Source organism: Cucumis sativus, chromosome 3 (genome assembly GCF_000004075.3).
Source record: "Cucumis sativus cultivar 9930 chromosome 3, Cucumber_9930_V3, whole genome shotgun sequence".
NCBI classification, from domain to species: Eukaryota; Viridiplantae; Streptophyta; class Magnoliopsida; order Cucurbitales; family Cucurbitaceae; genus Cucumis; species Cucumis sativus.
Window position 1 is genome coordinate 126,986 of NC_026657.2, and position 11,468 is coordinate 138,453.

The 11,468-nt window shown below is 34.4% G+C and overlaps 3 protein-coding genes across 3 annotated transcripts; 1 reads left to right on the forward strand and 2 right to left on the reverse strand.

Annotated features, from left to right (window-relative positions):
- Positions 1 to 1,336: 1,336 nt before the first annotated feature.
- Positions 1,337 to 2,374, reverse strand: LOC101214503 (RING-H2 finger protein ATL80). Its single transcript, XM_004146169.3, has one exon. The coding sequence runs from the start codon at positions 2,150 to 2,152 to the stop codon at positions 1,607 to 1,609; it is 546 nt and encodes a 181-aa protein (XP_004146217.1). The 5' UTR covers positions 2,153 to 2,374; the 3' UTR covers positions 1,337 to 1,606.
- A 188-nt stretch (positions 2,375 to 2,562) lies between these two features.
- On the reverse strand, positions 2,563 to 7,002 carry LOC116402632 (MLO-like protein 10). Its single transcript, XM_031882148.1, has 15 exons — positions 6,451 to 7,002; positions 6,158 to 6,215; positions 5,832 to 6,046; positions 5,618 to 5,734; positions 5,101 to 5,161; positions 4,873 to 4,961; positions 4,640 to 4,714; positions 4,470 to 4,558; positions 4,344 to 4,393; positions 4,215 to 4,255; positions 3,955 to 4,128; positions 3,801 to 3,836; positions 3,472 to 3,539; positions 3,316 to 3,376; positions 2,563 to 3,216 (listed from the first exon to the last, which is right to left on the reverse strand). The coding sequence occupies exons 1-15, from the start codon at positions 6,628 to 6,630 to the stop codon at positions 2,821 to 2,823; spliced, it is 1,710 nt and encodes a 569-aa protein (XP_031738008.1). The 5' UTR covers positions 6,631 to 7,002; the 3' UTR covers positions 2,563 to 2,820.
- Positions 7,003 to 7,118: 116 nt separating this feature from the next.
- On the forward strand, positions 7,119 to 10,923 carry LOC101205284 (protein PIN-LIKES 7). The gene is made up of 9 exons (XM_004146132.3): positions 7,119 to 7,265; positions 8,742 to 8,903; positions 9,003 to 9,082; positions 9,157 to 9,281; positions 9,355 to 9,476; positions 9,563 to 9,754; positions 9,829 to 10,005; positions 10,132 to 10,232; positions 10,321 to 10,923. Exons 2-9 carry the CDS (start codon positions 8,769 to 8,771, stop codon positions 10,691 to 10,693), a joined length of 1,305 nt encoding a protein of 434 aa, XP_004146180.1. The 5' UTR covers positions 7,119 to 7,265; positions 8,742 to 8,768; the 3' UTR covers positions 10,694 to 10,923.
- The last annotated feature ends 545 nt before the right edge of the window (positions 10,924 to 11,468 follow it).

Below are 11,468 nucleotides of genomic sequence, written 5' to 3' on the forward strand. Positions count from 1 at the left end.
TATAAAATTTGGGAACAATATTGATTAATTAAATATACCAAATCCAAAGATGCTCTATTTCTCCTCCAACATTAATAATTAATAATTAAACATCCAAAACCAAAAACTTTACCATTTTAAAATTAATTTATGAGATTTTTTTTGTTCTTATTGTTATAAAATAATATTTTACATAAAGCTTGCTTACAAAATATAATGTTGGGCATTTCAATTTTACAAAATATAACAATAATTTTAATAACTTCCATTTTTTTTTCTCTTTTCATCCAACAAGTGGATTTAGGAGAATTAAAAAAAAAAAATCAAACTTTTGAATTGCAGTGACTCTTTTCAACAATTTAGTCTCAATTATCATGTTATGATTTGTATAAAGTTTTTAAAATGTAATTTCAAATCATTAATTTTTCCATCCACCACAGTATTTGATAGGATGTTTTTATAGATAAACTGACAATATACTTATTTATTATTTATTTTTTGAAGCAAATGGCAATATATACCTGAAAATATAGACAATAACTAATATGGGTGCAATTGCAAGTCACTTCAATTTCCTATGTAATATTTTGAATAGATTGTTCTTTTTATAAATTAAAGTGAGACTAAATCGAAAAGAACTAAGTTATGTGAACCAAAATGCTAAAAGTGATAAAGTAGATGAACGAATAAGAATCCTCTTAACTCATGCAACTTTATTCTTTTCTTAGTAAATAGAATCTAAGTTTAGTTATAATATATCTTATATTTGTACAGGAGAATAACGAGAAGGGTTCTTTTTTTTTTTTTGTTAGTGTAAACATTTGGAAATTTTATTTCAAATAAAAAAGAGTAGTTTGTAGGGTGAAGAAAAGAGATAGAAATGAAAAAAAAAAAAAAAAAAGTTGAAACCATCCAAGCAAGGAATTATCCAAAAATATATATATATACAAATACATATTCACAAAAATTATTTGAATTTGTTAATGATTAAGATAAAAATGCTAATGATTAGGTGACATTAATAGCCATCATTTATCTCATGGTAATAAAACAAATAATTTAAATTCTCTTTTAAAAAAATAAAAAAATAAGTTTTAATTTGGCAGTTAATGGACTGACTAAAGATAACCAAATATTTTTCTTTAAAGAAATCAGGAGTAAAATTACCTATTTATGGAAAACCTAAATAATTTTTCTTTAATTCAAAGTAAATTTATGTCTGTCGAATTTTGAAAAAGGAATTTAAGAAATTCATAAATTATAAACTTTGAGTTGAAAAACTAATTGTAATATTAAAAGCAAAATATGTAACATTGATCAATTAGAGTAAAACAAATGGTAGAATGCGTACAAAAAGAGAGAGAAAAGAAAAAGGAACTTTGATAGAGGAAGGGATGATCATCAGAAACAGCATGAGAGGGTAATGAAGGTACTGGCAGTATAGAATTTAGAATTTACAAGTGCAGTTTTTTTAATGAAGGGGTTTTTTTCTTTTAAACATCATGAGTCAAGATTTGTTTTTGTAATTTTTTTAGAAAAAAAGAATTCACAAAGAACTGAATCTTGTGTGTTTGTGATGAAGCAGAAAGAAATAGAGAAGGTGAAGTGAAGCTAAGGTTTTGTTAAGTCAAGGCAAAAACCCCAAACCCCTGTTGTTGTTGTTGTTGTTGATGTTATCTTCCACTTCCTCCTCCTCGTTGTTGTGAGCACCGCCGCCTTGTACATCCGCCGGAAACTGGCCGCACTTCTGACATCTGGCCACTACCAGTATCTGACGGCAAGAAGGGCAGGAGGAGTGGGTACCTAGCCACGTGTCTACGCAACTGACGTGGAAGCAATGCCCGCACTGCGGCAACTGTCGGATCTCCTCCCCCTCCAAGAACTCCGCCAGGCAGATCGCACATTCCGCCGCTATTTTCCCATCTCCCACCGTTGACTTGTACCTGAATTTCGGAAGCGACTGCAGTATCTTCTTCTTCAGTCCTCTATTCGCCGACGCCTGATTTCCACGGCGGAGCCAGGCGCACCGAGCCACCGCTATCAACCCTACCATACAAATTAGGGCACAGAGCAAAGCCGCGAGAATGACCACGAAGTCCGACTCCAAGGCCACCGCTTCCGGTGGAGGCGCCGACGAAGTATTTGCGGTGAGAGCTCTGATATAGGGAGACATGAGACAGAGGGTTGAGAAGAGAAGGGATTGGGGTTTGGGGATTGAGGATGGAGCAGTGAGTGCAAGTAATATTGTGTTGAGGGTTTCTTTCTTTCTTTCTTTTGAGGGAAAAGAAGAAACTGTAGAGTGTTTTTGTTGTTAGAAGGGAAAGAGGAGAAGAGGACAACTTGGGAGGTGGGGCCACTCCATACTTTGGTTCTTTTTTCTTTCTTCTTTTCTTCAAAAGGGTTCTGTGTTGTGCTTATCTTTTCTTTAAAACTCACTTCAACCTTCTGAATTCCTTCTATGTAGGTGCCATGTAAAATGTAATGGACCGATATTCTAATTACTGCCGGAAGTTTGACATGCCATTGCCAAAGAGAATGTGATCTACTACAATGCCCACAAGATTAAAAAAGGCAGTTTAGAAGTTGCTACTGCTAAATACCTCCATTATATAAAATCATGTAAATATGTCTTTCTTTTCTTCTCTATACATACATATTCTTCATAAAATGACAACAAATTCAACATTTGCAACTTTCCTACCAAACCAAGACTTGATGCTTTATGGTACATTCATATTTTCTTTTTATTTTCTTAGTGGTGATCCCAATCAAAACTAGATCATATGTGCAAACAAATTCTCAACACCTCTACAAACTCTCAGCTATGGCCACCAAGCTTATTTATCCTAGTGTTGCAGGCTTTATAAATGAGAACTCATCTCCTTCTTTAGTTTGAATTGTACTGTGGGGTTGCTCTGTTTCAGCGATTTGTTGTATTTCATCTCCATCTTTTACATCAACATTAATCGATTCACTTGTTGACGCTTGTGTAGGTGTTGCTAATGGATCCCCCTCGTAATCAGATGACTCAAGGTCCTCATACGTAGGCACACGTATGGAGTGTCCTGTAGTTTTAAACCGTCGCAATGAGTGTAGAGGTGAAGCATTTGAACTACCTCCGAGGGTTTTAGTTGCTGAGGCTCGTTTAGCCCGCTTCTTCTTGGCCGTTTCCTGCCATTTCATGAGTGCCTTTGATGTCTGTTCATCAAAGATGGACCTCTTCATACCTGAACCCATCTGCATTAACCCGTAAACGCCATCATGCGACCAACCTTATGCCTCATAACAGTATGATTGAGTTGGAAAGAATAGAAGAAGAGAAGATAACGTATATACCTGATTTACAAGGGCGTATATTGGAAGCGTAACATAGCTGCATAGAAATAATGCTACTACCCTACGAAACCATAAGCAGATCCAAACCTTGTGGTAAAAAAGCTCTTTATAGAAGACAAGATAATTGAAGCGTTCATGGAAGAAAGACTAACTTACCCTAAACCAACTTTTATAATTGTAAGGATGTGACCATCAAAGAAGCAAGAATTCAGGCCAAAAGAATACTGCACAAGCAACCACATCGTTTATTGTAGCTTATGCATTACACAAACTTGTAATTGTATAGAGTCAAAAGAGAGTATGTTTTGATTGTCACCTTCATTATTGTCTCATCAGATAGTTATTTATATTCACATTGTATGTGCCTTTAAACATGACTAATTAAGACTGTAATGTTAATAAGAAACTTCTCAAAGTTCATGAACCATAAATAAAACTTAATTCCTGGTCAAGGGGTTGATATAAATAATGGTTAAGAAGAATACCAGTGTAGACAAAATATAGGTGGTCTGGAATGCATTCTGCATGTACCAAATGAACAAATGATCAGATCAACACCAAAACACACCTTTCTCTAGATATAGTCTGAACTGTAACAACTCCTAACCTTATGTGCTACATATGAGAAGTTCCTGTTACCTGAAATAAAGAAAAATGCATGAGATGAAGAATCAGTTGAGGGCGGCCGAACCAGAAATACTTGTCGGATCCTTGCACGAGTGGAATTCCCTGGACCACTGCATGTTTCTCAGAGATTTCAAGAGCCATTCTAGTCAAAATGGCTTGAAGTTTTGATCCAACGGCTAAGATTATCTGTGTGAGGTTAAAACAGACATCGTCGTATAATAACTAACTAGCCAATCTGGTGAATTTCACCTCAAGAAAGAGATTTTCCTTACAAGCAGAGGGATAAATGATGCCCAGAACAATGTATGCCATCCTGAAAAATGAAAAAGTCTTCTTTATAATCAAACTTATCAAACTGTTCGTGAAGTCAAAATCATTAGTTAAAAATAAAGTTATCTTACCAGATAAATTAAGGAGCAGGAAGATCACAAATGACGACCATAGAAAAGGACTGCCAACAAAATCATTAAAAAAGAGAAGTTGAATCGGCATAACAAGTTAAAAGAATTTAGATGACAGATTATTACCTCACACCGACGACTACCTTGAAGTCATCTTCTAATGACCTTTTGATATATCTCTGGAAGTTAAATTTACTTCCAGGTGCTAAATGAACCTACAAGAGTATTACATCACTTTCAAAAATTTGAAGCTGCGATCAATCTAGTGCTTTGCAATCGAGAAGATGAGAACTCACTGTTATGAATCCATTGCGTAGCGTCAAGTAATCAGCCTTACTAACAGACCCATAAAATTGCCTGAAGAAGCAACTCTGCAACATAAAATCAAATCTGAGTTATTTCATTTTCCCTCCGGTGACTTCAAATTTCTATTTGTTGATGGAATGTCAAGCTCTCAAATTCATATAATTGTTAATGAAAATCTTGGCAAATATAGACATTAATAGAAATTTAGAGAAACTTCTCGTACAATATAGAAGAAGAAAGGAAGACGTGTCCAAAAGCTGGTGTGTGCTTTCACAAAAGATGTCTCGTGAGTAAGCCTAAATCTTGCAGGATCTGTACAAAGAAGAATAACCAATTTTGGATCAACAAACATGTGAAGCTACAAAGTTCATGCTAAGGAATTGACAAATAAACTCTGATTTGAACCCATGAGATAAAAGAATCACAGTTCAACAAGCGTAAAATGACAGACCGTTGAAAAACTCATAGTTATGCGTTGAAGTTTCCTGCTCCCACTCCTTCCAGCCTCGAATCTGAGCAGAAACACTTCTGTAAATAACAAAGCGATAAAGTAGGCCGAAATTCACACGGCAATGATCCCAAAAGTTAACTACTTGACATAACTAAGACCAATTGTCAGACTGGTCATTTTTCCTGATTTACTCTAAGTCATGGCTCATATGCTGCATTTTGCTTTATATGGGATTCAACGCAAAGCACAATAATATGCTAAGTTGAATTGAATTAAAGAAATTCTAGCAAGCTTGCCATTCCCCAACAGATAAAAAGTTCTTTCTTTTTTAAGAACGCCTAACAATTCAATATAAATATTATGCAAGGAGAACGATGTATTAACACAATCGCCCCTAATACTGATTGCCCAACTGTAGTAACATATTATGTATTGTTTACAGCGCTTTAGCTATTGAAAAGAATTGATTCAAGTAGTTGCATGCAAGACTTAAAATAAAACCAAAACATAACTTTACCTTTATCCTTCCAAGTGTCATTGTGATAACACTAAAGAGCACATGAAACACAGCTAAGAAGAAAATGAGAATATGCAACTGATGCAATCCATCAATGGATATAAGAGACACCTTACCCTGTTTGAAAGAATGAGCAATGTTATAGACCTTCCACTATTTAGCAACACTTAAGTTTGTAAAACAAAGGGTAAGAAGCATGAGACAGTGGTCTTACATCCTCACACGAGACAACATTGTGACCTCCAGCCAATGATCTTCGAATTAGCCATTGTAGTCTCCGGTGATGTTCGTCTTCATCGGTTGAGGCATTTTTCTCTTCACGGCGACAGGGCAACATGGAGTTTGCAATGGCCGGAGGAATACAAATTTGGACAATATATGCTTGAGCAAAAGTCAGAAGCAGGGAGATGAAACCCAAAATCATCAACTCTGCAAAAATTTTATGGAATGTCAATCGCCATCTCTTGGTTTTTTTTCTTTTTTCTCTCGTATTCAGAAAGTTTGATTAAATGTTTGATGTACGAATATTGTAATACCCACCAGCCTTAACCTTCTCCAGAGCTTCATACAGAGAACTCTTGTGCTTTTTTGTCAACCACTAGAGGAACAACAAATACAATCAGAAATGAATGGCCTAATTGCCAACAGAACAAATGGGTGGATTTGGGCTATGAAATTGTTTTCTTATTTAATAAAAAAATAATAAAGTACACAAGTATTGCTCGTACTTTTACACCCAAAAGCTTACAAATATAATATTATATCCTCGTTGAGACAAGTGAAAATCAAAACTAATCGAGAAAGAAATAACATAAAAAAAGTCAATGAATTACCGTTCCAAGTTTGTGAATAACATTTTCCAAGACAATGGAAATAAGAACGAAAAAGAAGCAAACAGCAGCAACAGCCCAGGTGGGTGTGTTATCGAGATCCCTGGAGTGGGAACCGCCGTCTCCACCGGACGCGGCGGCGCCAGTCAATAAAAGGCAGAAGCAAAGACAAAAAACAGACATAAGAAAGAAGAAGAAGAAGAAGAAGAAGAAGAAGAAGAAAAGGAATAAATTTTGGAAAAGTAAAGTGAAGTAGTAATCAAAGGTGTGTAAAATGAGGGATGAAGTTCAACATTATTGAATTGGATGACCCAATGGGTGGGACGATGGATCCCACCATCCATGTGTGATTATTTAATAATGAGATGAGAGGTTCCAATTCAAATATTTTAAAACTGCACGTTAAAACTCTAAAAAACAAAGGTTACACAGATAAATAAACGGATCTGCACGCCACCAACGCCAATTATACTATCACTCCAAGTCCATCCAATTAAATGGGCCATTTTTTTCTGAACAATAATTGCAAAGGAAAGACGACGATGAGATGTCCAGAGGTTTTGGAGGGGAGACCTCCACATACCACATTCTAATAGAGTAACAGATAAGAAAAAAAAGGTGGGGCGGGTCCATTTTGTTTTGTAGCGGGGACGGCTTTAGCTTTGTGAGTTCATTTAATCCCAAATGAAAGAGCTATCAGCTATGGGTGTGCCATAAAAGTCACAAGTCTGAGTTTATAGTGATCCATTTTGCAGTTCCGGTGGCGGAGCCTTCCTTACCTTTCCCCCCTCTTTTTATTACTCCTCTCCGCCCTCCAGGTTCGCCATTTTCTGCATTCCCCACCCCCCATCCTCTCCTGTTTTTATTTTATTTTTTGATACACACCTACTACTCAATGCTCAACCATCATTAACATCATCTTCTTCTTAGTTTACACATTAATTCAAACTTTTCTTATCTTGAAAAAAGAAAACCAAATCCACTCTGCTTAGTTAATTACTTCTTTTCTTTTTCATATTCAAATCTACTCTAATATTCAAGGTATGTGAAATTGTAAGTCATTTCTTTTAAATACCAAAGATCTTATATACAAAATTACATTTCTTTTTTCTTCTAATGTTAATATTCCAAGCAGACCTAATTTGGGAGATTTTTAACAAAAACTGTTCTTCAGTTCAGCTGGATAAACTTATAATTCTTTCTTTTATGATTGTTTTTCAAGGAAATTTTGTATCTAATAGTTGATGAACTTTAAAGTCTAATAGATGATATGAAGAGCCTCAACGTTGATAGCTAAATTCGTAAGTTAACCAAAGTTAGAAAGATAATTAGAAAATTAACAAAAATAGTACCTTTCTTGTTTCATATTTTAAAAGTATAGCATCCTTTGAGAAAATTTATTTTTTTTCCATTCCAAGATTCTTTTCCAATTGATCTAATTCTTCCAAGGATTTATCACAAGTCCATCGTCGAAATTGAACTATATAATGCTTACATAGTATGATTTCATAGCAACTTTGCCTTCGTTCATTGATTATGCAATATTAATTTGTGTATTAATTAAAAAAAGTCAACGTTTTTGTATGATCTCAAATCAAATAAAACTTTAGAACACATAAATCCTAACAAAGATTCTCGTAGCAAATTTGATCGGAGAAGAGTTGGCTTCAATTTCAAATCTTTAACAGAAAAACTAACTCTCTAGATGCATTTCACTTAGAGAAACTCTTTAATGGTGAGAAAAACAAAATTAAAAGTTCTTACAATCCTGATATTTTGAAATATAAAACAAAAAAAAAAGATGGTTTCCTCAATCTTTCAATAAAGTTTTCTTTTTTACAAAAATATCACAATAATATAGGGAGTAGGGACCGCGTTTTTCACATGGTGGCTTCGCTGGGCCCTTTTTGTATAATAATTAATTCCTTTCCACATATACATACATATAGACATGTATGACAAATAAATATATATAACAAATTAAATCAAACTAGGGGGCTGTAAAATCTTTTTTCTTCAACCTAGCTAGTTCATGAGTTTTAATTAAAAACTTTAACTCCAAATCTATTATGATAATGTGAGAAGTGATTCTAAACAACTCAATAGATTCTAGGCACTAATTGACAAAAATGTTCATATCTCAGTTTGTTAAAAGTATCAATAACGACATATCAACTTTCAGGACAATATAATTGATATATACTTTATAAATTTATTAAACATTTAGAAATCTGTAGGAATCAAGTAAATTAAAAACTAACTTTGTATTGTGTTTTATATATTTTGAATGGAAGGAATTAAGGTAGGTTAAGGAATTAGAGATGGGGTTGTTGTCTTTATTGGAGGTGGCATCCATGCCCAATATACAACTCCTCCTTATTTCTTTATTGGGAGCTTTCTTAGCCACTGATTATTGCAACATTCTTCCTCCCCATGCTACAAAGTCTCTTAATAAGGTATCATTATTATTATTTCATTCTATATTAACTCATTCCATTGTATATATGTATGTATATATATTCTGATTAATTGTTTTGTTATTACTGCATGTGCAGATTGTGTTTGCTGTTTTCACCCCTTGTCTCATGTTTGCAAATTTGTCCAAAACGGTCACCTTTCAGGACATTATTTCATTGTAAGTTAATAAACTTTTCCTTTTGTTAAATTTAATATAATATATGAAGCTATTTAATGTTGATGTATATATAGGTGGTTCATGCCTGTGAATATTGGATTTACGTTCTTATTTGGAGGAATGTTGGGATGGACAATTGTGAAAATTTTGAAACCAAAGCCATATCTTGAAGGCCTTATCGTTGCTTCATCTGCTACTGGTGAGTGAGATATATAGTCGTCTTAAGAATGGATTAATTAGTGAATTAATATATATCATACAAACATACATAGGGAACTTGGGAAACCTTCTTCTGATAATCATCCCAGCCATTTGTGGGGATGAGGGGAATCCTTTTGGGGATCGTGAAACCTGTACTTCTCGTGGATTGTCTTATGCATCGTTTTCCATGGCGGTACGTAATTATGAATGTATGTATTATTATTCCTGAAAATGAATGAATGAATTAAATTAAAGATTATTATGCATTATTGTATGCAGTTAGGGGGATTTTACATATGGACATACAGTTACCATGTAGTGAAAACATCCTCATTACGCTTCAAACAACTTGAAGTTCCACATGATGATTCCCAGTTGCACACTCATCTTCTGCCTCAGAAACCTGATCAAGGACAACCACAAGATTCTTATCTTCCCTCTACCAACAACAACACACTCAAATCAGATCAGGTAATTAGTTAATTTAAATTGATCTGATAGGTGATTGGTTTAACTTATTTTTGAATAACTGATCTCTCATGCAGATTGAATCTCAATTATTATTAGAAGATGGTGGAAGCGTGGTACCCATTTCAGAGAAACAATATTCAGATGATGTGATATCATCAAAAGGATCAAGATTATTAATATTATGGGGTAAATTACAACATTTGCTTCGCTCTATTGTCAAGGAGTTGATGGAGCCACCCACTTTAGGAGCTGTAAGTTTATTACTTACATATATATATGTATATTAATTCTCTTTTGATCATCTATTAATACTAAAACTGCAACAAATAAAATGGAATTGTTTTGTTTTGTTTTGTGTAATTAATAAATATAATTAGATTGTTGGATTCATTTTTGGAGCGGTGACATGGCTGAGACATTTGGTGATTGGGGAGAGTGCTCCATTGCGAGTAGTCCAGGACGCTGTCAAACTACTGGGGTAATACTAATATGTATATGATATATATATTATTGTTCTTGGAAATAATTGTTAATGATGAATATATAAGAAAAATGAATGCATGCAGCGATGGAACGATCCCAAGCACAACGTTGATCCTGGGCGCCAACCTAAGACAAGGGATACAATCGTCACAAACATCAGTGCAACCAGTGATCATCCTAGCCTTAATCCTCTCTCGATATGTTGTTCTCCCTGCAATCGGAATAGCCATTGTGAAAGCAGCAATGTGGTTGGGGTTTCTGCCACCGGACCCAATGTACCATTTCTTGTTGATGGTTCAATACACGCTCCCACCAGCCATGTCCATCGGCATTATGACTGAGCTCTTTGGCGTTGGTCAACAAGAATGCTCTGTTATTATGTTTTGGACATATTCAGCTGCTCTCCTTGCGCTCGCGCTTTGGTATACACTCTTCATGTGGATTTTATCTACTTAATTCTTATTTTGATTCCAGATACAAATTATAAGTCGTCCAACAAAATAGAAGGGCATTATATTGTGTGTGTGTGTGTGTATATGTTAGAGGGCATGCAAGGCCTACCTATTAATTAATTTGGAGTATGTAATTTGTAGAAAGTATCTTCTTTTCAGTTTATTTTTACCTTTCCCACAACTTTTTCTATATACCTAAAAGTATTTGATATATACTCTATATCTTCCTTCTCACATCACATCATCTTTTCCTTGTCTTATCTTATTACCTATCATTATTAGACTCTCTTACTTGATACTAATTCAGTTCTTAATTATTTCATTCTTTCTTTTATTAAACTAGTGTAGATAATTAATAATGCTTTTGAATTTGGAGATAATGCTTTACTACCCCAAATATATCATTCTATCGGATTTCATATGTCTGGCTAGGGTTTGGCTTGCCTTGATCATCAAGGCTAAGCATCTCCTCCTAGACCAACTACATATGTGCCTTGGACATGCTTCATTCACTTTTCGTTAGGGTTGGCCAAGGTAAAGGCCAAACATATATACATTTTGGACTTTCAACTTGTTTGCTTTGGGCTACGGTCCTATTCTTCTGTTCAAGTTAGTTATTGAAAAATTGCAAAGATGACTATTTTAAGGATATAACAACATTTTTTAAAAATTGCAAATATAGCAAAACTATCACTAATAAACTTGTATCGTTGATAAACTTTATATGGTATATCAGTGATAGACCAATATTTGACTTATATCATTGATAGAATTTGACA